Source organism: Kogia breviceps, chromosome 6 (assembly GCF_026419965.1).
Source record: "Kogia breviceps isolate mKogBre1 chromosome 6, mKogBre1 haplotype 1, whole genome shotgun sequence".
Classification (NCBI taxonomy): domain Eukaryota; kingdom Metazoa; phylum Chordata; class Mammalia; order Artiodactyla; family Physeteridae; genus Kogia; species Kogia breviceps.
The window spans coordinates 145,832,210-145,859,772 of record NC_081315.1 but is presented as its reverse complement, the minus strand read 5'-3'; the positions used below and the strand labels follow the sequence as shown (position 1 = coordinate 145,859,772).

General features: G+C 45.3%; 1 protein-coding gene across 1 annotated transcript in view; it reads right to left on the bottom strand.

Moving 5' to 3' along the window:
• The window catches only part of POLN (DNA polymerase nu), a 157,573-nt gene that overhangs the window by 117,567 nt on the left and 12,443 nt on the right, over nt 1-27,563 (bottom strand). The window contains exons 2-6 of the mRNA XM_059065997.2: nt 26,918-26,997; nt 24,467-24,970; nt 16,899-17,095; nt 12,975-13,087; nt 2,022-2,179 (exon numbers count right to left, since the gene is read on the bottom strand). Of these exons, the coding sequence (XP_058921980.1) occupies nt 2,022-2,179; nt 12,975-13,087; nt 16,899-17,095; nt 24,467-24,970; nt 26,918-26,997 (1,052 nt within the window). The remainder of the gene's footprint in view (nt 1-2,021; nt 2,180-12,974; nt 13,088-16,898; nt 17,096-24,466; nt 24,971-26,917; nt 26,998-27,563) is intronic.

The following is a 27,563-nucleotide window of genomic DNA, read 5'->3' as shown; positions in this document are numbered from 1 at the left end:
ATGCACCCCCCCCGCTGCCACACGGCCCCCGAGACTCCAGGCGCCCAGCCTCAGTTTAGAGACACACACCCCGGCACCCCCGCCACGATGATCGGCGGCTGGCTGTGCACCCCGCCATCCCGGGTCTTGGCTCTCCCGGGAACCACTGGCTGGGAGGCACCACGCGCATGTCCACGTGAACGCGACGGCTGGGCCCAGCGGACGCGCCTCCCCGACGGCAGCGCTGAGCCGCGAGGCTGCCCCGGGAAGGCTCGCGCTCGGTGGCGGAGCTCTGGCCCCTCGCGGCTCAGCCCGGCCGCAGCTCGTCCCCCACGGGCGTCATCTTCCTTCTCGCCACGCGGGGTCGCCGGCCTCCCCAACAGGAGCCACACTCTCCTGAGTCCTCCCTCACTGCTTCCCTGCTGCTCCTTGACCCGGAGCGCGCTTTCCTTTCCCCTCCTTTCATAGCACTGCTCCAGGGCAGCAGGAGACCCTGCGGAGGAGCAGCGGGCCGCCTTCCACCTCCAGCAGACGCATTGCTGGCCTGTTTAACAAGATACAAGCCAGGCAGCCTCCTTCCCGCCTGGCGTGTGGAGGAGGGCCTCGGGCGAAGCTTCCCGGTGGGACCAAAAGGCAACGGCGCGCGGGGAGCGACTGAGTCGCACGGCTCTGGGAGCAGCTGCTCGGCCTGGGTGAGGGGCTCTGACTTCTCGCCAGGGAGAAAACACACCCGATGGAGCTGGTGCTTTGTTCCGTGGGCCCACTCCCATCCCTAACTTGCACGTGTGTATACTGGAAAGAAACTATACTTTTGAGTCAGAAATCCAAACTCTGAGGTGAACCATGACCTTGGGCAAGGTGCGTGTACATGAACCCTTCTGCACCTGGGCTCTCCTCTGTAAACCTGGGCGGACAGCTCCCTCCTTCAGCAATGATATCTCGGCTTGTGTCTGGGGATGTTTCCGCTCCAGCAGCATGGATCTGGCGAGACTGCCAATCTCCACGCCCTGCCTGCCCTGCCGAGGGGCGGACACGTGACACAGTCATGGAAAGGAGACTCTAAGTGCTAAAACTTTGAATCTTGGACAAAAGTGAAGTGTAGAGAAAATGATCACAGCTCATTGCTGGCCCCTGGCCCGTGGGGTCCTGCTGTCTGGGTCCCCAGACCCGCCTGACGCCTGTCTTCCCAAGGCTTGGTTCTGCTTTTCCTCTGAGGCTCTGAGCCACCCCACATTCCTCTGACAAATCTCTTTTTAAATTAAGGGAGAGTGAGTTTCTGTATTTCCAACCCCAAGCCCCTATCTGACACAGATCCGTCCCCAACTGCGGGTCTGCAGGGTCAAGCACCCCAAGCAGCGAGCAGCCCGCAGCTCAGCTCCGGCACGCAGGGCAGGCTCACGTGGCCTCCTGCGTGGCCTCTTAGTCGTGCTTTTAACACGTGCCTGTTAACTTACACCCGGGAAGTCTGAACAGAGTGGCCTGATGGTGGCCAGCGCCCCTCCCGCTGGAACGCCTCCTCTGCCCCTGCTGTGCGGCCACGTCAAGTCTCCCTCTCGCTGGGCTCCAGCAGGTTCCAGAGCTGCAGGCACCCGTGCTTCTCCAGACAGTGGTTCCTAACAACTGGGTGCATCTTGAAAGAGGGGGCTCAGAGAGACAGACCTGGGCAGTCTTACAATTCTCCCCGCTGGGACTGAGGAGAGGCCTTCCCAGACCTCGGCCACAGCAGCTGTGTCACCAGCACGAAGAATTTATAAACAAGCAGCTCTCTGCTCACAGAGCTGGCGACTCTCTGACACAAAGAATCCATTTAGAAGAATCACACTGTGAATGGCACCTCCCAGGAACAGTTGACAGAAATCACCCATCTTTATTCAGTATCCTCTACCAGAAATGTCAGGGTAAACAGCATTTCTGCTGAATAAGTAAAAATGAATGTCAGCAATGTTCTTTTTACTACTGGACTGTCTATGAAGTAGAAGACGTTCCTAGAGGAAAATCTGGGTTGTATTAAGGTTGATAAACCTTATCTTAAGGCAACTCACCACAGTCCTTCTTGAGGAATTTCCATATGTGCTGTTCACCGTAACTGTGATGGAGTTTCCAAAGTATTTTGCCACTAAATCTTCAAAAGAGGGTGCAGCATCAGCAGGGTCTATAAGCCATGCAGCAACTCTGGGATCTAGGCCTACAAAATCAGCAACTACAGAGAAAAAGATCATTTAATCATTCTAAGAAAAAGGAATAATTATACTTTTCCCTGCTTTAACAAGGTCCTCAAGGTTCCAACTAATAATTATGGCACTACCATCCCCTCAAATCACAGACCTGGGTACCAAAGTGATGCTCCCTCACTCTTAAAGACTGTTGAGCCGTCGGTAAGAGTGGCCCCCACAAAGCAGGTCCCACACAGCCAATCTCCACGGGGCATCCATCCCAGAGTAACTCTCTCAAAAATGTCACAAGAGCTGGAAGTCAGCATCCTCAGCCACACCCTGGCCTTCTCTTCCCCACTTTTCTCCCTGCTCGGGGGCCTCTCTCTGCCCAACACACCTCTCTGTTCAGCCACACATGTCCCCGTGTCCAATCTTTCCAAGCCTCCCCTCCTCCACCCTCCTGCTGGGCTGACTCCCAGGCCACCCCTAACCGTGCATCGGGGTGTCAGGAAAAAAGTCTCTCGAGGGAAGGAGGAGCGGTGGAGCCGCCTGAGCACACAGAGGCTGGTGGGCGGTGCACGCGAGGGCGAAGATACTGGACATTCTGTGCAGTCACCCTGAGGTGAGGAAACCCCGTGAGACAGCTCGTGTGCTGCACCGTGATGTGTGCAAAGAGTGGTGGTAGCAGGCTGTCTGTGAGCCGCGAGGCCACATCACCCCTTGAGCGTTAGTTTTCTCACCTGAAAACTGGGAGAAAAATCACTGTAAGGATCCATGGGACACATATGAAGGTGCTTTTCAAAAAATAAAAGTGATGGGGACTTCCCTGGTGGCACAGTGGATAAGACTCCGCGCTCCCAATGCAGGGGGCCCGGGTTCGATCCCTGGTCGGGGAACTAGATCCCACATGCACGCCGCAACTAAGAAGCCCGTGAGCCACAGCTAAGGAGTTGGCAAGCTGCAACTAAAGAGCCCACATGCCGCAACTAAGGAGCCCACAAGCCATAACTAAGGAGCCCGCCTGGTGCAACTAAGACCTGGTGCAACCAAATTTTTTTTTAAGAAAGAGCCCTATAAGAGTATGTCCTACTATTATTTTTTAAAAGTGATATTTGCTAAATACATTTTAGTACCAGAGTATTTTAGACATGGAGAGGAGTTATAAAAGGATGGGGAGGCTGATAAATTAAGACATAAGTCTGAATCCTAAGTGACTGCTTTCTGAAGTTACTTTAACATTTTGAAGTGCACTTTACAAAAACAAGGACTCTGCCTTTATTTTTTATTTTTTTTTATTTTTTAAGGACTCTGCCTTTAAATAAAACTATAATCTTAGATCACATCACACTAAATATATTTTCTGGCATCTTTAAATCATAGTAGTCTAAGAGATTTATATTTACCAAAGCAACCAGTATCATCGCTTTTCTGTTTGATGCGTGGGACGTTTCCTATGTTGGCAGATATGGAACTTGGGGTGACAGGAAGTCTGTAGGTACTCTGGCTACTTGCCGCCCAAGTCAGCCGTCATGACTTCATGTAACCATGTCTGCCAACACTGACTGAACCAGATTATTTCATTCTACTTGCCTTTTCAAAGCTCTAATGTTCCAAAATTACGGGTTCTTATCAACATTTGTTTAATTAAAATTTACTTTTTAAAAAACATTTTTATTGGAGTGTAATTGCTTTACATTGCTGTGTTAGTCAATACTGTATAACAAAGTGAATCAGCTATACGTATAGATATATCTCCATATCCCCTCCCTCTTACATCTCCCTCCCACCCTCCCTATCTCACCCCTCTAGGTGGTCACAGAGCATGGAGCTGATCTCCCTGTGGTATGCGGCTGCTTCTCACCAGCTATTTTACATTTGGTAGTGTATATATGTCAATGCCACTCTCTCACTCTGTCCCAGCTTACCCTTCCCCCTCCCTGTGTCCTCAAGTCCATTCTCTTAATTCTGCGCCTTTATTCCTGTCTGCCCCTTGGTTCTTCAGAACCTCCTTTTTTTTTTTAATTCCATATATGTGTTAGCATACGGTCTTTGTTTTTCTCTTTCTGACTTACTTCACTCTGTATGACAGACTCAAGGTCCATCCACCTCACTACAAATAACTCAGTTTCATTTCTTTTTATGGCTGAGTAATATTCCATTGCATATATGTGCCACATCTTCTTTATGCATTCATCTGTTGATGGACGCTTAGGTTGCTACCATGTCCTGGCTATTGTAAATGGTGCTGCAGTGAACATTGTGGTACATGTCTCTTTTTGAATTATGGTTTTCTCAGGGTATATGCCCAGTAGTGGGACTGCTGGGTCATATGGTAGTTCTATTTTTAGTTTTTTAAGGAACCTCCATACTGTTCTCCATAGTGGCTGTATCAATTGACATTCCCACCAACAGTGAAAGAGGGTTCCCTTTTCTCCACACCCTCTCCAGCATTTATTGTTTGTAGATTTTTTGCTAATGGCCATTCTGACTGGTGTGAGGGGATACCTCATTGCAGTTTTGATTTGCATTTCTCTAATGATTAGTGATGTAGAGCATCCTTTCATGTGTTTGTTGGCAATCTGTATATCTTCTTTAGGTCTTCTGCCCATTTTTGGATTGGGTTGTTTGTTTTTTTGATACTGAGCTGCATGAGCTGCTTGTATACTTTGGAGATTAATCCTTTGTCAGTTGTTTCATTTACAAATATTTTCTCCCATTCTGAGGGTTGTCTTTTCATCTTGTTTATGGTTTCCTTTGCTGTGCAAAAGCTTTTAAGTTCCATTAGGTCCCATTTGTTTATTTTTGTTTTTATTTCCATTTCTCTAGGAGGTGGGTCAAAAAGGATCTTGCTGTGATTTATGTCATAGAGTGTTCTGCCTATGTTTTCCTCTAAGAGTTTTAGAGTGTCTGGCCTTACATTTAGGTCTTTAAACCATTTTGAGTTTACTTTTGTGTATGGTGTTAGAGAGTGTTCTAATTTCATTCTTTTACATGTAGCTGTCCAGTTTTCCCAGCAACACTTATTGAAGAGGCTTTCTTTTCTCCATTGTACATCCTTGCCTCCTTTATCAAAGATAAGGTGACCATATGTGCATGGGTTTATCTCTGGGCTTTCTATCCTGTTCCATTGATCTATATTTCTGTTTTTGTGCCAGTACCATACTGTCTTGATTACTGTAGCTTTGTACTATAGTCTGAAGTCAGGGAGCCTGATTCCTCCAGCTCCATTTTTCTTTCTGAAGACTGCTTTGGCTATTCAGGGTCTTCTGTATTTCCATACAAATTGTAAAATTTTTTTGTCCTAGTTCTGTGAAAAATGCCCTTGGTAGTTTGCTAGGGATTGCATTGAATCTGTAGATTGCTTTGGGTAGTATAGTCATTTTCACAATGTTGATTCTTCCAATACAAGAACATAGTATATCTTTCCATCTGTTTGTATCATCTTTGGTTTCTTTCATCAGTGTCTTATAGTTTTCTGTATACAGATCTTTTGTCTCTTTAAGTAGGTTTATTCCTAGGTATTTTATTCTTTTTGTTGCAGTAGTAAATGGGAGTGTTTCCTTAATTTCTCTTTCAGATTTTTCATCATTAGTGTATAGGAATGCAAGAGATTTCTGTGCATTAATTTTGTATCCTGCTGCTTTACCAAATTCATTGATTAGCTCTAGTAGTTTTCTGTTGGCATCTTTAGGATGCTTTATATATAGTATCATGTCATCTGCAAACAGTGACGGTCTTACTTCTTCTTTTCCAATTTGTATTCCTTTTATTTCTTTTTCTTCTCTGATTGCTGTGGCTTGGACTACCAAAACTATGTTGAATGATAGTGGTGAGAATGGGCAACCTTGTCTTGTTCCTGATCTTAGTGGAAATGGTTTCAGTTTTTTACCACTGAGAACGATGTTGGCTGTGGGTTTGTCATATATGGCCTTTATTATGTTGAGGTAAGTTCCCCCTATGCTTACCTTCTGGAGAGTTTTTATCATCAACGGGTGTTGAATTTTGTCGAAAGCTTTTTCTGCATCTATTGACATGATCATATGGTTTTTATCCTTCAATTTGTTAATATGGTGTATCACATGGATTGATTTGCATATATTGAAGAATCCTTGCATTCCTGGGATAAACCCCACTTGATCATGGTGTATGATCCTTTTAATGTGCTGCTGGATTCTGTTTGCTAGTATTTTGTTCAGTGATATTGGCCTGTAGTTTTCTTTTTTTGTAATTCTGTTGATTTGAGTCTTCTCCCTTTTTTTCTTGATGAGTCTGGCTAATGGTTTATCAATTTTGTTTATCTTTGGAAAGAACAAGCTTTTAGTTTTATTGATCTTTCCTATCATTTCCTTCATTTCTTTTTCATTTACTTCTGATCTGATCTTTATGAATTCTTTCCTTCTGCTAACTTTGGGGTTTTTTTTGTTCTTCTTTCTCTAATTGCTTTAGGTGTAAGGTTAGGTTGTTTATTTGAGATTTTTCTTGTTTCTTGCGGTAGGAATGTATTGATAAACTTCCCTCTTAGAACTGCTTTTGCTGCATCCCATAGGTTTTGGGCTGTAGTGTCTTCATTGTCATTTGTTTCTAGGTATTTTTTATTTCCTCTCTGATTTCTTCAGTCATCTCTTGGTTATTTAGTAGCGTATTATTTAGCCTCCATCTGTTTGTATTTTTTACAGTTTTTTTTTCCTGTAATTGATATCTAGTCTCATAGCATTAGGGTCATAAAAGATACTTGATATGATTTCAATTTTCTTAAATTTACCAAGGCTTGATTTGTGACCCAAGATATGATCTATCCTGGAGAATGTTTCATGAGCACTTGAGAAGAAAGTGTATTCTGTTGTTTTTGGATGGAATGTCCTATAAATATCAATTAAGTCCATCTTGTTTAAAGTATCATTTAAAGCTTGTGTTTCCTCATTTATTTTCATTTTGGATGATCTGTCCATTGGTGAAAAGTGGAGTATTAAAGTCCCCTACTATAATTGTGTTACTGTCGATTTCCCCTTTTATGACTGTTAGCATTTGTCTTATGTATTGAGGGCTCCTATGTTGGGTACATAGATATTTACAATCGTTATATCTTCTTGGATTGATCCCTTGATCATTATGTAGTGTCCTTCCTTGTCTCTTGTAATAATCTTTATTTTAAAGTCTATTTTGTTTGATATGAGAATTGCTACTCCAGCTTTCTTTTGATTTCCATTTGCATGGAATATCTTTTTCCATCCCCTCACTTTCAGTCTGTCTGTGTCCCTAGGGCTGAAGTGGGTCTCTTGTAGACAGTATATATATGGGTCTAGTTTTTGTATCCATTCAGCCAGTCTGTGTCTTTTGGTTGGAGCATTTAATCCACTTACATTTAAGGTAATATCAATATGTATGTTCCTATTACCATTTTCTTAATTGTTTTGGGTTTGTTATGGTAGGTCTTTTCCTTCTCTTGTGTTTCCTGCCTAGAGAAGTTCCTTTAGCATTTGTTGTAAAGCTGGTTTGGTGGTGCTGAATTCTCTTCGCTTTTGCTTGTCTGTAAAGGTTTTAATTTCTCTGTCGAATCTGAATGCGATCCTTGCTGGGTAGAGTAATCGTGGTTGTAGGTTTTTCCCTTTCATCACTTTGAATATGTCCTGCCACTCCCTTCTGGCTTGCACAGTTTCTGCTGAAAGATCAGCTGTTAACCTTATGGGAATTCCCTTGTATGTTATTTGTTGCTTTTCCCTTGCTGCTTTTAATATTTTTTCTTTTTATTTAATTTTTGATAGTTTGATTAATATGTGTCCTGGCATGTTTCTCCTTGGATTTATCCTGTATGGGTCTCTCTGCACTTCCTGGACTTGATTGACTATTTCCTTTCCCATATTAGGGAAGTTTTCAACTATAATCTCTCCAAATATTTTCTCAGTCCCTTTCTTTTTCTCTTCTTCTTCTGGGACCCCTATGATTCGAATATTGGTGCATTTAATGTTGTCCCAGAGCTCTCTGAGACTGTCCTCAATTCTTTTCATTCTTTTTTTAAAAATTTATTTATTTATTTTTGGCTGTGTTGGGTCTTCGTTTCTGTGCGAGGGCTTTCTCTAGTTGTGGCGAGCAGGGGCCACTCTTCATCGCGGTGCACAGGCCTCTCACTATCGCGGCCTCTCTTGTTGCGGAGCACAGGCTCCAGACACGCAGGCTCAGTAGCTGTGGCCCATGGGCCCCGTTGTTCCGCGGCATGTGGGACCTTCTCAGACCAGGGCTCGAACCCGTGTCCCCTGCATTGGCAGGCAGACTCTCAACCACTGCACCACCAGGGAAGCCCTCTTTTCATTCTTTTTTCTTTATTCTGCTCTGTGGTAGTTATTTCCGCTATTTTATCTTGCAGGTCACTTATCCATTCTTCTGCCTCAGTTATTCTGCTATGGATTCCTTCTAGAGAATTTTTAATTTCACTAATTGTGTTGTCCATCATTGTTTGTTTGCTCTTTAGTTCTTCTAGGTCCTTGTTAAACGTTTCTTGTATTTTCTCCATTCTATTTCCAAGATTTTGGATATCTTTACTGTCATTACTCTGAATTCTTTTTTCAGGTAGACTGCCTATTTCCTCTTCATTTGTTTGGTCTGGTGGGTTTTTACCTTGCTCCTTCATCTGCTGCATATTTCTCTGTCTTCTCATTTTGCTTAACTTACTGTGTTTGGGGTCTTCTTTTCACAGGCTGCAGGTTTGTAGTTCCTGTTGTTTTTGGTCTCTGCCCCCACTGGGTAAGGTTGGTTCAGTGGGTTGTATAGGCTTCCTGGTGGAGGGGACTGGTGTCTGTGTTCTGGTGGATGAAGCTGGATCTTGTCTTTCTGGTGGGCAGGACTGTGACCGGTGGTGTGTTTTGGGGTGTCCGTGAACTTAGTATGAGTTTAGGCAGCCTCTCTGCTAATGGGTGGGGCTGTGTTCCTGTCTTGCTAGTTGTTTGGCATAGGGTGTCCAGCATTGGAGCTTGCTGGTTGTTGAGTGGAACTGGGTCTTAGCTTTGAGATAGAGATCTCTGGGAGAGCTCTCGCCAATTGATATTACCTGGAGCTAGGAGGTCTCTGGTGGTCCAATGTCCTAAACCCGGCTCTCTCACCTCAGAGGCTCAGACCCGACACCCAGCTGGAGCACCAAGACCCTGTCAGCCATATGGCATCTTGATCCCCAAGAAAGCTGCTCACTGGATGCACCACCACAGTGGGGATCCAAGGGGCTCACTGGGAACAGCAAATGATGCCGCTGCTCAGCCTCGGGCACCTGAGGGATGACCTGGATGCTCCAGGGGCACCGTGCAGGGCAGGGCAAGAAGAACTCCCACTCAACATATATTTTTGAAAAATCTGTGGGGAAGTTCTGACAGCACTGGAGTGGTCTGGGGGCTGATCCCTATAAATTCTTTTTTTTTTTTTTTTGTGGTACGCGGGCCTCTCACTGTTGTGGCCTCTCCCGTTGCAGAGCACAGGCTCCGGACACGCAGGCTCAGCGGCCATGGCTCACGGGCCCAGCCGCTCCGAGGCATGTGGGATCTTCCCGGACCGGGGCGCGAACCCGTATCCCCTGCATCGGCAGGCAGGCTCTCAACCACTGTGCCACCAGGGAAGCCCCCTATAAACTCTTATAACTAATAAACTGAAGCCACCAGGACAAGCCTTACACTGGGGAGAATGGCAGTAACTGAAAAAGAAATGCCAACAAAACAGATTTTAAATGAGCTAAGAAAAATTAAGAGAATGATAGAAGTTATGAAAAACAAAGAACTCAATTAGAAATACTTAGAGATTAGGTGACTTAGTAAAACAAAAGCTTAATGAAGAAATGAAAGAATTCAGGAAAACAAAGTAAAACAAAACAAAACAAAATTTCCGAAATAAAAATTAAACTGGCAATACACAAAAGCAAATAAGTGCAATAGATAATGCCTTAAGTTTTTTTATTTTTTTTAAATTTTATTTTATTATTATTATTTTTTTATTTATTTTTTTTGCGGTACGCAGGCCTCTCACTGTTGTGGCCTCTCCCGTCGCGGAGCACAGGCTCTGGACGCGCAGGCTCAGCGGCCATGGCTCACGGGCCCAGCCGTTCTGCGGCATGTGGGATCTTCCCGGACCGGGGCACGAACCCGCATCCCCTGCATTGGCAGGTGGACTCTCAACCACTGAACCACCAGGGAAGCCCAAGTTTTTTATTTTTAAAAAAAGGTTTTTTTTAACTTTTTTCTTTTTTAAAAAAATTTATTTATTTATTTATTTTTGGCTGCTTTGGGTCTTTGTTGCTGCGCGTGGGCTTTCTCTAGCTGTGGCAAGTGGGGGCTACTCTTCATTGTGGTGTGCAGGCTTCTCATTGTGGTGGCTTTTCTTGTCGAGGAGCACAGGTTCTAGGCATGCAGCCTTCAGTAGTTGCGGCACACGGGCTCAGTAGTTGTGGCTCATGGGCTCTAGAGTGCAGGCTCAGTAGTGTGGCACAAGGGCTTAGTTGCTCCATGGCATGTGGGATCTTCCCGGACCAGGGTTCGAATCCATGTCCCCGGCACTGGCAGGCGGATTATTAACCACTGTGCCACCAGGGAAGTTCCTAACTTTATTTTAATTTTTTAAATTTTTGGCCACACCATGTGGCTTGTAGGATTTCAGTTCCTTGACCAGGGAATGAACCTGGGCCATGGCAGTGAAAGTGCCAAATTCTAACCACTAGAGCATCATGGAACTCCCTTAAGTTTTCTTAAAATGAAGATGGGAAAGAGGAAATTTTTTTAAATTAAAAAAAAGAAGAGATTGAAAATGGATTCTAGATAAAGTGATAAATGGGAAAGATGGAGAAGATTCAACAATATGAAGTCACAATAACAATTCAAACATCACAAAAAAGATAAACAACCAGACATTATATATTTCCTGACAGAAGGACACAACACCACTTGGAGTTCGGGTCAGGACTATGAAGCAGTCTTGCACTCCCAAAATCTAGCCTGAATCTGATCAAGCCACTGAATCTCATTGCCAATTTACAAGAAATAGAAGAGAGAGAACATGCTAAATGCCAAGAAAGGGAAATCCTACAGGACAAAAGCCTGGTCTGTTAAAAACGATGAAATGATTGCAAGAAAATACAACAGATGGAGAGAATATACAGAGTAAAAGAAACACCCAACCCAAGTATAGGATAACACTAACCCTTGTTTGGATCCCAATTCAAACTGTGAACAACAAAAACAAACCAACAAAAATATTTAAAGACAACTGGGGAAGCACAAACACTGACTGGATAGCTAATAATGTGAAAAGATTATGGCTAATTTTGTGGGGAGATGATGACAGCATCATCTGAAAAATGAAATCCTCATATTTTACTCGTCTAACTGAAATATTTACAGGTTAATAATATGATGCTTGGGATTTGCTACAAGATAACCCAGGGGATGGAGATTTGGAAACGTGGGAAGTTATAGGGGAGAGAAGACTGGACATAGTTGATAGCTGTTGAAATTGGGTATTGTGTACTCTGTTGTGTTTTCCCCACCACACACCGGCTGTTCTCTGCACATGCCAGCCGAGCGTCCAACAACTCAATTCAATTCTGACACGAACTACCTGGGGTTAGTGCAGACCCTGCAGGTCAAGGCTCAGCCCCACAAGACGGCCCCACTTCAGGCACCAGCCCCAAGTCCAGGGCCTCCTGGACTTCCGACCAAACAGCTATAAATAGGGGGTTCCCACGACCCCTCTTCAGGGTCCATCATTTGCTATAACGGCTCACAGAACTCGAGAAAGCACCTTATTTACGACACCCGTTTATCATAAAGCCCTCGACACAGGAACTGCCAGATGGAAGGGATGCGTAGGGCCGGGCGTAGGGAGGGCGCGCAGAACCTCCACGCCCTCTCCAGGGGCACCGCGCTCCCAGCACCCTGACGAGCTCACCTAGGAACCCCGCCATTTAGAGGATTTTATGGAGGTTTCGTTACATCGGTGTGATTGATTAAGTCACTGGCCACTGGTGGTTAACTTGCTCTCCAGCCCTGCTCCCCTTCCTGGAGGTCTCAGGTGGGACGGCGAGTACCACTCCTCTAATGGTGCCTCTTCTTCCTGTTGACCACGCCCACCCTAAAGCCATGGGGGCCTCCAGGCTCCAGTCCTCCATCAGCACACAAAAGACACTCCTCACTCTGGAGACCATATGGGTTTTGGGAGCTGAGTGCTGGGAACCAGGAACAAAGACCAAATATACATTTCTTGTCGTATCACAGGCACTTTTGTACGTGTTGGAAATTTTGTACAATAAAAAGATTTTTTCCAGTATCTTGTTATGAATATTTTCAAACATTCAACTTGAAAAGAACTGTACAGTCAACACTCATACATCTACTACCTAGAATCTACAATGAACATTCTTTCAATATTTGCTTTATTACATATCTGTCCATCTAATAAAAAAAGGTTTTAAAAATTCTTATTTACAATTTTAAAGGAAAGATAAAAAACGTGTTTTATACTGTTTTGATGTTAATTACTCTGGACTTTAGTTTAATTCTTAGAAAGTTTATATATAAGCTACTTGTGGTAACAACAAATCCCATCTGCCCATGCTGCATAATTTACTTCTTCCTGTTTTAAATTACAAAAGTAACATATACTTGAAAAAATTCAAATAATCTAAAACACAGAGGGAAAGTGTCTCCTCACGCTCAGGGCCCACGGCCACACAGGTAGTGCATCGCAGCTGTGCGACCTCCCTTCCACTCCCAACCCACGAGTTGTGCAACACGGCAGCCCTTGCTGTGCCCCCATTCCCAGGAGGAATCACTGTTGGAAAGTTAAGTTTAGGAGATTATAAAAACTAAAACATACCACACTTCCAAATGCCATCATCACCAAAAAACTGCATCACTGTTCTCAGAAAATCCTTGGCGTTAAAACAAATAACAGGACATTTACATTTCAGTGTTTGAAGCAGCACCTTCCTAGAAAATGAAAAGACATTCACTGATTGACACAGTAATTTGGAGCTTTTCACCTTGGGAAAGTATTATTACTACTTCACTAACAGCTGTCACTTATGCAGTTCTATGGGCAGACATTCTTCTTCTGCAAGCTTTCCACAGATTAACTCAAATCCTAAGAGGTGTGGAAGGAAAATCGAAACAGGGACGGTATTGCTCAGTCCCCAGAACGGAGCCAGGAGGCCTCTGAGAAAGTGGGACGCATGTGTCTCACCTTGGATGGAATCTGACCTTTCAACCTGGTGAGGTTATCCAGAACCTCTGCCAGAAACCCGGGACACCCTATCTACTTGTCAGACCCCTACCCTGAAACAATTCGTGATTCCTTAAGGACAAATGTTTTTGGACTCGTATCAGAGTCAATCCCCAATTCTTGCCAGGCAACTTTTGACAATCTTGTGGCATTTTGTTTTTATAAGTCCCTGACTCTTTCTCTTCCCCAGAACACTCTTTTGGGGTTTCCTGAATCTTTGTCTCCTGAATTGCAATTCTTAAGACCCCAAATAAACATTTTTTAAAAAAATAAATTGATTTATTTAATTTTCGGCTGTGTTGGTTCTTCGTTGCTGCATGCAGGCTTTCTCTGGTTGCGGCGAGCGGGGGCTACTCTTCATTGTGGTGTGTGGGTTTCTCACTGCGGTGGCTTCTCTTGTTGCAGAGCACAGGCTCTAGGCGCGTGGGCTTCAGTAGTTGTGGCACGCGGGCTCAGTAGCTGTGGCTCACGGGCTCTAGAGCACAGGCTCAGTAGTTGCGGCGCACAGGCTTAGTTGCTCCGTGTCATGTGGGATCTTCCCGGACCAGGGCTCGAACCCGTCCCCTGCATTGGCAGGTGGATTCTTAACCACTGCGCCACCAGGGAAGCCCCAAATAAACTTCTTATATGCAGCCTCCTGCGTTATATTTTGTAGGTGTTACTTATTATCTGCAATTTACAGATGATGAAGCCAAGACACAAAGAGGCTAGTAATGAACTCAAGTTCACACAACTGTTCAGAGCCAATCCCTGGGTGCAGCACAACGACCTACAGACAGCCTCCAGCTCCTGAGCGGAGCTGACGTGCCCTGGACTCCTCCCAGCTGGCCCCAGCCTGCGCTGCCAGCACATCCCAGTCTACCCTCTGCCCACACTGGATTCGCCTTCCTCCATCACCAGATTGTGCACGTCCTCTCACACTCCAGGGCCACAGGCACATGCTGTATTCCTGCCTAAAATTTCCCTCCCACAACTTCTACAAACTGCTCAGGTGTCTGATTCCCTGGGCAGGGAGTTGCCCGGTTCCCGGTTCCTTTAGTACTCCTGGTCACACACCTGCTACAGTGGGGACCACATCTGCGATACTGTAATTTACCTTGGCCCATTAAATCGCGAGCTCCTTGAATATAGGATTCATAATAGTTGACGTTCATCGAACACTTACCATGTGCGAATACCACACTAAACATTTCACGAGGACTGTTGTGTTGAAACCTCATCATAATCCCATTAGGCAGGCACTAGATCCATTTTACAGATAAGGAAACTGAGGCTCGGAGGGGTGAAACAATTTTCCCAGCCTTACACAACTGAGAAGTGGCAAAGCTGAGGTCTGAGACCCGATCTTGCTGCTGCCAGGGCCCAAGGTATTAATCCCCCTTTATGGTGACTGCTTATTAATACATCAGTGAGGGTCTTCAGATAAGGCTGAGGAAGAAGGAAACCTGGGGTCCGATTAGCTCTGCTTGCTCCGTAGGCGGACATTTTCAGCCTTTTTGCATTTTTTTGTGTGCTTTCACTTTGGTTTTCCTTGAAGAGGGCCACTGCTGACAGCACAGCTTCAGGTCTTACCTCTGCCGGACCTGGAGAGGTGTGTAGGAGTGGGGGCAGCTTATGAGGGAGACAAGCTGGGACTACTGGAGCGTCCTCCCACTTCGATGCTCTTGTAGCTAGAAACCCGGAAGTTCTCAATAAGGCCATCTAACAACTATGATCCCTCCCACTAAGAGACAAACTCTAGCTGATTTCTAGCTTAAGAAAGGACATGCGACACAAAGAATATCTTGTAAGACAAAGCGGCTAAAACACAGTATATTTTCTAAGTCAGTTACAGAAGTCAATTATGCCACATCTGCTAAACAAAAGGCACAGGGAGGATGGGAGCCGAAGTGACCATCCGACGTCCAAGTGGAGAATGTCGAGTAGAATATATAAATCCAGAATTCAGAAAGGGCTGTCCAAATATGAGGGCCCTATTCTCACAGAGGTCTTGCAGAGAAAAAGCCTGCCCAGTAGTTCTTTCAAAAGAAAATTGTGGAAGAAAAAGCTTACGGGCTCCTGGGAGCAGAGTGCTCTATTGTCAGACATCGTCCCACGTACACACTGTGGTGTCCATGCCTGACATCACGCTTCGATTGCCAAGGCATCCATTTCAAAGACATCCATCCTGAAGAGACGCGTTGCCAGCTGTGCAACACAGCTGCTGGCAAAACAACCAGAAAAGGAACCGGATGAAGCTCCCTCTTCCAGATGAAGCCCTGGGTAACCCAGACAACCGACTGCGTGATGACACGGCTTCTCAACCTTCCGGTGCCCTAGTTCCTGCTCTTATGCTTTAAACTCGCCAGTAAAGAGTGAATCCGTGAAAACCTAGACACCCCACCTTCAAACCCTAATACAGGCAGAGGCCCAGGTCCATGCTCTCTCTCTCTCTCTCCCCATAACCTCTCTGTGTACTCTCCAGAACTTGTGATAAATCTTGTTCCTCAAATTGCCTAATAGTTTTTGCTGAAGCGTGTCCTGTGATCATAAGAACCACAAGGGCTGGTCCAGCTACAGCGCTGGCCCCTATGGAGGAAATGTCTGTGGGGGCTTGGTGGGAGGCATACAGGCGGAACCAGTGCCTCAGGCACTCCCAGCCTAGACAGCATCACTATCCGTAGGCTGGAACCGACACAGCAACCACCTAAAACCCACCCAGAGACCAGCGAGAATGTATTACGCAGGAAGGGCCAGGCCCAGGCCCCCACCTTCTCACCCCGAGCCTCCTTGAAGGCCTCTTCAGGGCAGTGGCTTCAAGGAGCTCCTTCCAGGCACCTGACTGACTTGAGTTCAGAGGGCTGGGCAAACAGGAAGTGGATGCCCCCACCCAAAGCAGGAGTGAGGCAGGCTGACAAAGTGAGCAAAGAAGCAGTGATGAGGGGCTCAGGCTCCAAGCCAAGACGAGACTTTGCAGGATTGAGAAGGGGCAGCGGAAGCATCCCTGCCTGTTCTGAAACGCTAAGGTTCTGGGAAGGCAAATACGAGTGAGACATTTCTTGTCTATTTTCACAGAATGAAGCTTTGAAATTAGTAATACCTTGGTGGTATTGAGGACTATTTACTCTTTGAAGGCAGGCTTAATTTAACTTAATTTTCTAAGGCCATGAGCGAGAGCACAAGTGTAATGAGGAAATCAGCCAGGGCTCCAGCAGCGACAGTGGGTTTTCACGCCTTAAGGTGATGCTTTTCTCACCAACCTCTCACTGTGATGTTGACTCAAATCCTGGAGCAGGCTCCCATGGACGGACCCTCCATCCCAGAAGCTCTTTGAGGGAGAGAGGGTGTTTGAGGGAGAGAGGCGTTTGAGGGTGAGAGGGTGTTTGTAGCAGTTTCTGTCATTTAGATCCATTTTATTTTCATGTGCTCATACAAAACTTCCGAAAGTTTAAATAACTAAAACTGGAGCTTGGGAAACTCTAAATTAGGATAAAGCACGTGAATAAGTAGGATTTAAGGTAATTAGTGAAGAATTCTTACCTGGCAAATTGATGATGTGCCTCTTGTTCTTGGCCCCAAATAGAAGAGGGTTCCGTTTTTATGTAGATACACTGATCACTGGGCATGAAGCCTTCCTCCAGAACACTGTCAGAGGCTGGGGCAGCCAGAGGACCACTGCCTTTCTCTGCGTGGCTCCTTGGTAACATCACAATGCCTTCAACAGAGGAAACCAGAGCCTGTGAATACACAATAAAGTTCCAAAATCAAACATAAACAATGCATTTATTCAAGAACGATCTGTCATGTTTTTTAATTAAGCAGAAAGAAAAGGCCTAAAATTGAAATTTGTAAATGAACACCTCTTCTAATGTCAATCAAGGTCAAAAGCCAAACCCATGATCTCACTCTCCAAATCTGGTCTCCTCCCTATTCAACATCATAATGGAAGTCTTAGCCAATGCAACACAGCAAGAAAAAGAAATAAAAGGCATATAAATTAGAAAGGAAGAACTATACTGTCCCTATATACAGATTAACATAAATGTTTGTGTAGAAAACCCAAAGGAATCTACAAAACAAAACACCTCCTGGAACTAATATGTGTGAGTTTAGCAAAGTTGCAGGATACAAGATCAAAATACAAAAATCAATTATATTTCCATACACTAACAATGAACATGTACAAATAAACTTTTTAAAAAAGAAATTGCCATTTATAATAACTATTCCACCAAATTAAATACTTAGATAGAAATCAATACAACATGTATGGGATCTGTATACTGAAAACTATAAAATACTGATGAAAGAAGACCTCCGTAACAGAGACACATACATGTTTAAGGAATATAAAACTCAAAATAATAATGTCAATTCTCCCAAGCTGAGCTGTAGAACCAAGAAGATCAATAAACTCCAAGTACAAGAAACATGAAGAAAGTTACACCAAGTTACATCATTATCAAATTGCTTGAAAGCAGTAAGAAAGAGAAAACCTTAAAAGAAGCTGGGGAGGGGGGGATGGGACACATTGCCCAGAAAGAAACAAAGATAAGGGTGATAGCCGATTTCTTATGGGAAACAAAGCAAGTTAGAAGACAGAGGCATAACATCTTTAAACTACTGAAAGAAAAACACTATCAACTTATAATTCTTTATCCCATAAAAATGCCTTTCAAAAGTGAAAGGTAAAGCAAGATTTATACACTACACTGAAACTTACAAAACACTGCTAAAAGAAATCGAAGTTTTAAATAAATGAAAGGGCACCCCCTGTTCATGGATCAGAAAATTCAATACTGCTAAGATGGCAAAACTGAGCCAGGCCGGGACTTGGGATCCTCTACCAGAGTACTTGTACCTGGACAAGTGTCTCCTTGAACAATAGGATACAAAGAAACTACAAGTGACTAAAAATAACTGCATGCATGGGCAAGCTGGGACAATAAGCAATAGGATACAAAAAGGTCACAAACAAACTGCCATTTCTGAGGTGCTGGGAGCAAAAGCAGGGCACGGTGCATGATCCCCGCACACGGCACCACCAAGGGGGTGGACAGACCCCTAAGCTGTGCCTTATGCCCAACCCACAGACCCACCCCCATTTTTACCCCATTTAAGGTCCCAAGTAGGTCCTCTCAGGGGGTAGGCAAGGGAACCTGTTTCTTGTTCTTGCTCCCTTGTGCTGTATAGCACGGGAGTCCCAATAGAGCCTTGCCTGAAATTCTCATCTGGCCTCTTGTCAATTTCTATTGATTAAAGAGTCCAAGGGCCCAGGCTGGTAACAATTTTTGGCAACTCTGCTGGGACCTGTGGGGCCTTCTTTTCTTCCTTGCCCCTCTGAGAGAGGGTCTGGGCCCATTTGGTACAGCTGACTGCAGCTGACAAGTGGCCACCTGAATCTTTGCTTCAGTGCTGCAGGGATTGGTAAGTCTGCCTTCGCTGCCCCAGGGGTCTCACTATCCTCATTCAGGCAACTTTCCCCTTCCGTTCTCCCTCTGTCCTTTTTCCCTCTTCTGATCTCTTTCTCTCTACAACTCCTTTCTCTGTCCCCTCCTACTTCTCCTCACATCCTTCTGAGAAGGTGAGTGTTGGGTGACTACAGCCTAACTCCTTAGTTGGTGAGACCACGCTCCCTCTGGGTGGCACCGGCTCGCCCTGGCGGGTGACCGAGGTGGGAGAGGCTGGCCTCACAGCGTGCAGGTCTTGGTCCGGCGGGCTCTCCTTGAGGGGAGATTTCTGAGAGTGACAGAGGTTCACGCCTCATACTGTGCAGTGGCCGGAAGCCCAGTCGTCACAAACTTCTCAACTTCTTTTTCCTGGGTTCAAGTCCCAGTCGTGGGTTAGAGCCCCACCAGCACTGGTTTCTGGGTCTGATCACCCGGTGGGTGGTGGATGGAGTGCCTCCCTCCGCTGGCCCTTGTGGAAGAGCACGGCAGACTGGAACTGCCTGAACAGACACATGCAGAGGGGCCGGCTCAAACAGCAGCCTCTCTCGCTTTCTCCTATTTCTTTTTCCTTACTTCATACATCTAAACCCCCAGCCCCCAAGGTCCCTGTTGAGGTGAACCTTACACAACCCCCCAATATTTCTCTGTCCTGGGTATTCAACTGTGGGGAAGGGAGTTCTGAGATCTCCTCTGTCATTTCACCCTTTGGTTTTGTGATGCCGGGTCTTGAGGACTCCACCCAGCCCCAGGATCTCAGTTTGTTAGCCACCAGATTTATATGTAAACACGGGAAATGCCCCCAAAGATTAAAATTCTTAAAAATTGGGGACAGTTTAAATTAGATGGTTTAAAAACCATCTTCTTTTGCAACACAGCCTAGCCCCAATATGCCTTGGGTGACCGGAAGAAGTGGCTACAGAATGGATCCCTTAACTTTAGAACCATTTTACAGCTGGACCAAAATATCGTACGCAGTCCCCGAAATGGGGGGAGGTCCGTTACGAGCAGGCCTTTATGAAACTTTATCAAGACCCCAGCTTGAGGGATTCCGGTTGTGTGTGTGGCCTCTATTTCTGTTTTGTCCCCAGAAGATTTAGAGCCAGACTTTCTCACAGATCCCCTTTCAACCGCCAACTTGTCATTGGCACATTGAGCCTCTTTCTCATTGGGCTTCTTCCCCTTCAACACCCCCTTCAGCCCTCGACCCCCACCTTACCCCGTTTAGCCAGGAGCCCTGAAACCAGAGCCTCCAGTGCTGTCCCCAGTGGAGCCCTGATCAGGTTCAAACTTAGCCCCCACTTTCACACCACGGGGCCTTTACCCCCTCTGGGAAGTAGCTGACGGGAACAGGGAATTACTAGAGTGCGTGACTCCTTCCTGACGGGAGACTTCGGAATCCGTAAGGAGGGGTTTGGCAGGTTCTCACAGAACCCTGACAAGTTTAGGGACACATGTGCCATGTTAGGGTTAATGTTTTCCCTGACATGGCAAGAATTACAGTTATTCTGAACCACCGTTGCCCCCTGGACAAGAACGAATGTATACTAAGAAAGGCCAGGGGACACACAGACAGCCTAGTGGCCACCAACCCGCAGCACCAGATTTACTGAACTGGTGACGCAATCCCACGACAGGACCCCCACTGGGATTGTGAAGATCACGTAGGCCAAGCCAGGATGAGACGTTATATTACTTGTTTACCAGAAGGAATGGAAAGGCGCATGGCGAAGCCTGTAACTTATGATAAGGTCCAAGAGATTACACAGGAAAAAGATAAAAACCCAGCAGTCTTCCTGAGTCGGGTGACAGAGGCATTCTGGAAGTACACCAATACAGGCCCCGAGTCTGCAGAAGGGAGGTCGCTATTGGCCATGCATTTTATCACCCAGTCCTCTCCTCATATCAGGAGGAAATTACAAAAGCTTGAAGCTGGGCCCCAAACCCCACCGTCAACCTTGGCAGAGGAGGCCTTCAAGGTCTATAACAACGAGGACATGGCAAAGGAGGCCAACACGGATAGGAGATTAATTAACAACGAAAACACGGCTCTTAGCTGCTCTGATCCGCCCGCCATCCTGAGGGGACACTAGACAGCTGAGAAGACCAGACCAGTAGCCCAGGAACCACCTGGGCAGGAATCAGTGTGCCTTTTCCTGGAAGGAGGGCACTGGGGACGGGACCGTCCCGAGTGCCCTCCTGCGGGGTGCCCAAACGACAGCCCCAGCCGGCCCCAGCTCCTGGTGGTAATATCCTTTAAAGCCTGAGGCCCTGAGGGGGGCCCAACGCTGCTCACCAAATTCCTAAAACACAGAGTCGCTAGGCCCTGCCAACCCCCTGGTGACAGCCCGATCCTCCCTGTTCAGAAGCCTATGGGGAGTATCGGTTTGTGCGAGACTTACAAGCAGTGAGCTAGGCGGTCATCCCTCTTCACCCCGTGGTGCCAAACCCACACGCCCTCCGTGCCCAAGTGCCAGGAAGCACTCAGTGTTTCTGTGTTGGACCTCAAAGATGCATTTTTCTGTATTTCTCTACATCCAGAATCTCAATACCATTTAAAAAAAAATTTCTTCTGGAAAGGGAGGAAAGGGTGTATATATTTACTATTGATTGACTTGGATGCATCAGGTCTCAGTTGTGGCGTTCAGGATGTTTGCTGCTGCACACAGACTCTAGAGCATGGGGGCTTAGCTGTCCCGTGGCATGTGGAAACTTAGTTCCCCGACCAGGGACAGAACCCACATCTCCTGCATTGGAAGGTGGATTTTTAACCACTGGACCACCAGGAAAGTCCCTCAATACCTTTTTTTGCCTCTGAATGGAGGGACCCTGACCCTCCGGAGGCCACTCAATACACTTGGACGGCGCTTCTGCAGAGTTTTCAGAATAGTCCCCATTTTTTTGGAAACTCGTTAGCAAAAGAATTGAGGGAACTGAGCCTGAAAAATGGAACTCTATTACAATATATTGATGATCTGCTAATAAGTAGTGAGACAAAGCAAGTTTCAGATCAGAATACTGTTAAGGTCCTAATTTTCTGACAAAGGCTCAGATTTCACAACAGTGTTCAGTATTTAGGATTTATTTTGACCCCAGGAGCGCAAGTCCTGGCCATGGATTGAAAGATAGCAATTAGCGCACTACCTTCTCCAACCATGAAGAGACAACTCCAAGGCTTTCTCAGGATGGCTGGGTTCTATCGTATCTGGACTCCAAATTATGGCCTTACAGCAAAACCCTTATATGAGGCTCTGAAGGGGGAAGAAAGGGAATAGGAGACACCAGTGGGCCTTTGAGACTCTAAAGACTGAGTTGAGTTGAGTAGGGCACCAGCATGGGGGCTTCCAACATCAGACAAACCCTTCACCCTACATGTCCATGAGAGGTCAGGGATAGCGCTCGGAGTTCTGACCTGAGAGCTGGGGCCAAATCAAAGACTGGTGGCTTACTTTTCAAAACAACTGGACTTAGTGGCCCTGGGATGGCCAAACTCCCTGTGAGCAGCAGCCACGGCCCTGTTGGTTAATGAGGCCTCCAAGCTCACCCTAGGACAACACTTAGGTGTGTTAACCCCTCATCAGGTACAATCTGTGCTAGAAGTCAAAGGACACCATTAGTTGACTGGAGGAAGGTTAACAAGATACCAGGCCCTCCTAATGGAACCCCCGACATTCCCTTAAAGGTGTGCCAAACCCTGAACCCAGCAACTCTGCTTCCAGCAGCCAAGAATGGAGACTTAGTGCATCAGTGTATAGAGACCGGAGAGCAAACTTACTCCAGCAGGCCTGATCTTCTAGATGAGCCTCTTGACAGCCCTGAAGTTGAGTGGTTTACTGATGGAAGCAGTTTTCTAGGGTGGGGTATGCCATAGATAGTCTAGTTGCAGCACGTGGGATCTTCGCTGAGGCATGCAGGATCTTTTGTTGTGGCGCACAGACTTCTCTCTAGTTGTGGCGTGTGGGTTGTTTTTTTTCTCTTCTCTAGTTGTGGCGCACAGGCTCCAGGGCACGTGGGCTCTGAAGTTGTGGCGCACGGGCTCCAGAGTGCATGGGCTCTGCAGTTTGCAGCACGCAGGCTCTAGTTGAGGCACACGAGCTCAGTAGTTGTGGTGCGCGGGCTGAGTTGCCCCGCAGCAGGTGGGATCTTAGTTCCCTGACCAGGGATCGAACCCACGTCCCCTGCATTGTACGGCAGATTCTTTACCACTGGACCACCAAGGAAATCCTCGGTCACAGGTTTAAATGTAAGAGCTCAGACTATAAATTCTTAGAAGAAAATATAGTAAATCTTCATGACCTGGTATAGGCAAAGCATTCTTTTTTAAAAAAAATTTTATTTATTTATTTGGCTGTGCCAGGTCTTAGGTGCAGCATGCAGGATCTTCCTTGAGGAGTGTGGGATCTTCGTTGCGGCATGCAGGATCTTTAGTTGCAGCATGGGAACTCTTAGTTGCAGTATGTGGGATCTAGTTCTCTGACCAGGGATCAAACCCGGGCCCCCTGCATTGGGAGTGCAGAGTCTTAGGCACTGGACCACCAGGGAAGTCCTAAAGCATTCTTAAATTTAACAACAAAAGCAGAAGAATAAAAAAGTACTTGGTAAACTGGAGTTCACCAAATTAAAAAATTTTGTGCTTCAAAAGACACCGTCAGGAAATTGATAAAAACACGCCACAGATTTGGAGAACTGCAAATCATATATCTGACAAGAGACTGGTATTAAAATATATAAAGAACCCTTACAGATCCAAAATAAAACACAAATAACCCAATTTTAAAATGAGCAAAAGACTTGAATTTCAAGACATTTCACCAAAGAAGATACACAAATGGCCAGTAAGCATATGAGGAGATGCTTAATGTCACCAGTTATTAGGGAAATACATTTACTGGTTTTTTTTTTTTTTTTTTTTGGTGCTAGGCGGGCCTCTCACTGTTGTGGCCTCTCCCATTGCGGAGCACAGGCTCCGGACGAGCAGGCTCAGCAGCCATGGCTCACGGGCCCAGCCGCTCCGCGGCACGTGGGATCCTCCCGGACCGGGGCACAAACCCGTGTCCCCTGCATCGGCAGGCGGATTCTCAACCACTGCGCCACCAGGGAAGCCCGGGAAATACATTTAAAACCACAATGAAATACCACTTCACACACAGCAGAATAGCTAAAATAAAACAGACAAGTATTGACAAGGAGGTGGAGAATTTGGAAACTCACATTTTGCTGGTGGAATATAAAATGGTACAAGTACTCTGGAAAACATTCAGCAGTTTTTTTGTTTTTGTTTTTTGGCGGTACGCGGGCCTCTCACTGCTGTGGCCTCTCCCGTTGCGGAGCACAGGCTCCGGACGCGCAGGCTCAGCGGCCATGGCTCACGGGCCCAGCCGCTCCACGGCACGTGGGATCTTCCCAGGCCGGAGCACGAACCCACGTCCCCTGCATCGGCAGGCGGACTCTCAACCACTGCGCCACCAGGGAAGCCCTCAGCAGTTTCTTAACAACCTCATGAGAACTATGCAGTATCAGTCACTCACCCCTGGGGGAAAGGGAAAGGCTTAAAATCTTGCTTCTAGCTCTCCTATCAAAATCAGACACTAAGAAAATGGGTTTCTTTTACGGTGCCAACAAAACAGAACAAACAAACAAAAACCAACACCGTTTACTAACCTGGTCTGCTCTCAGCTGAGTTGAGCCATCCTTATATATCAGAGTTACCACCAGAGCTACTGCCTGTTTGAGCATTTCAATCAGCTGGCTTTTCTCCAAAGCATCCAAATACCTAATATCACAAAAATTGTTTGTGAATGCTTTTGAGTTCCTAGAATTTAGGTAGGTTTCAACCTCATTAGCATCTTCTTCCAATGCCGTAAGTTTACTTGTTTTCTCTGATGAATTATTACATGTGATATGTTTTCTTTTAAGACTCATGCTTTCTTTATTGTTTTCACTATTTATGTTTTCCTTTGGTAGGTGTTTTCTTTTATGTTCCATTTTCTGTAGAACTGAAGCCTCTTGGTCACACTGTGGAATTAAGCACTTGGAAGCAGCCAATGAGCTGATATTCTTCTCGTTTTGGTCAGTAGACAGTTGATCTGTGAGTCTGATACTGGAGGACTGAGAAGAGAACTTGATGGAAACTCTTGATGTCTGGCTCGTAAGAGAATTAAGATTCTATGGAAAAATGGAAAATATTTCACTAAAATATGGATTCATAAGACAGGTCTAAACCAAAGTAAAATCTGATAAAACTCATCTAAGGTAAAGTGGGAACACAGCTTCACATTAACTATGATCCAACTTTCTAATGAACTATGGAGTGTCTTCCAGAGCAGTGGTTTTTCCCAACCAGGAAGGAGTGCGTATCTGCATCCTGGGCTGGAATAGGCAGGAGTTAGTTTAGAAAGTCTCCCACCACGGCCACGCACTGGCACCATGTGTGTAACAGGAGATGCTGTGGAGGGGAGTGTGCTGCACATGTGCATAAGAGTGAGGATGAATCACTGACAACTTCCAACCAAAGGCCATTTATAGAGAAAATTAAATCACCACAACTAGTCGATAATATGTTGATCTACCTACTAAAATTTTTTTAAAAATACAGCTCGGCAGCAATCCTCTTCCTGTTTCAGTCTAGCAATGTGCAATATTCATTCATCAATTCACAGACTGAGGGTGTAAAAGCATCTCTCCATTTCATTGTAGGATCCACTTACAATAAAATTTTACTTTTTATGTTTATTTTTCAGATTTTATGATATATTTATGCTATTCTGAACAAACGTATACCAATAATACTTTAAAAATAATTTTGAAAGAAAATGTTTTAACACAGTCACATGATCACAGAAAATTTAAATTTATAGTCATTTTTATTGCAGAGAAATCTTATATGCTTTTCAAGAAAAGACTTCCAAACACAAAATTATATCACACTAAGAATTCTGTGGAGGAGTATACAAGAAACGGAGTCAAGAAGGAAAAGGAAAATATAAAAATTCAGATTGTTGAAGAATATCCTGCTCATGTATTTTTTAAAGGAATGATTGTAGATATCAAGTTATCAGAGTATGGTATGTAGATATTAGTGGATGTATTTTAAACTGTGATATAACCGTTTTTTAAATGTCAATATTATTAATACACCAGAAATCATGTCCTATGAAACTTTTTAAACTTGTGATGAATATTTTAAACGTCAACTTAAAAATATGTCAGGAGATACATGGCTTTTCAGAAGTCTTTTGTGAGAAAGGGAGCCAAGAGATTTGAAGACCTCTGCCTTAGGGATCGAAGGAGCACAGTTTGAACACCTTTGGGACAGAGAATTTCCATTCGCTTTCGAAGGGCTGCACAGTCCCACACCTGTCAAACATGCCGCTCCTTCCACTTCAGGGGCAAATAACCATCCCATCAATCCAGGGATTTACTAAGGGAGCTTACATCAGACTAAGTTAGATCTGCATTTGGACACAGGTAGTTTGCTCCAGAGCCCGCTCTCTTAACCGTTATGCCTCCTCCACCACCGCTTCCTATATAAGGTCTTGGGTAATAACATGACCTCTTCTCATCTCTCTCCCAAGCCCAAAACACGTTAACTTACCCATTGTAAATTTTATACCCCTTTCTTTCTGAACTTCTCTTTACTTCCACTACCCCAAAGTTCCAAGCTCTCTTCCCCTAACCTAAAAAATTTTCCCAAAGTCCTTCCCCCACTCTCTAAAGGTGAGGATCTTTAGACTGACCATTTCTTAGTCATCCTTTAGACCTCAAGTCAGTGCTCATACTTCAGACAAATGTCCCAGATTCCTCTCCCTACCTACCAGAAAGGGCAGAACGAAACAGCACAAAAACTGGGTTAGCCATCCCCCCATCGTTCCCAAAGCACGTGGCCCTGTCTCCTGTTGTGACGCTAATTCACCACGTCATAGAGAAATACTGTGCTTCTCTGTCTTCCTAGTCCCCTCATACAAATTAAGCTATCAGCTCCTGCAGAAGAACGCCTTTTGTTTTTTTAACCGTTGCATCCACAGTGCCTAGCATATAGTAGACACCTGATAAGTATTTATTGAATGAATGAAAGTTATCTGTTTAGAATTAGTCATACTTGCAAGGTTTCACCTTTTTTTCCAGTGATTGATTCGTCCCATCTTCAAGTAGTACTGAATACCTAACACTGGATTTGTCCACCACTTCTGCAGCTTAAACAGACACAGAAAGGAAGCATGAGGGAATAATGAAATAAAAATCATATAATTAGCTAAACATTGAAAATAGCCTCTATAATCATTTACTCATTATTTACTTAATTAAAACAATGTAGTAAAATTTACAACCAAAATGCATATTACCATTGTAATAAACATTTATGCAAAGTATCTTCAAATTAACTGGAGACAGATCTATGTAATCATGAAGTGTTTATTAAAAAGTATTACTTGGGGGCTTCCCTGGTGGCGCAGTGGTTGAGAGTCCGCCTGCCGATGCAGGAGACACGGGTTCGTGCCCCGGTCCGGGAAGATCCCACATGCTGCGGAGCAGCTGGGCCCGTGAGCCATGGCCGCTGGGCCTGCGCGTCCGGAGCCTATGCTCCGCAACGGGAGAGGCCATAACAGTGAGAGGCCCGCATACCACAAAAATACAGAAAAAAAAAAAAAAAAAAAGTATTACTTGGTATTTGCATTTGAATACTTGATTCTGAAAACCCAAGTTCACCATTTTACAGAAAGCTTGTAAGTATTAAAGGTGAAGAAATTCTTAGACTGAA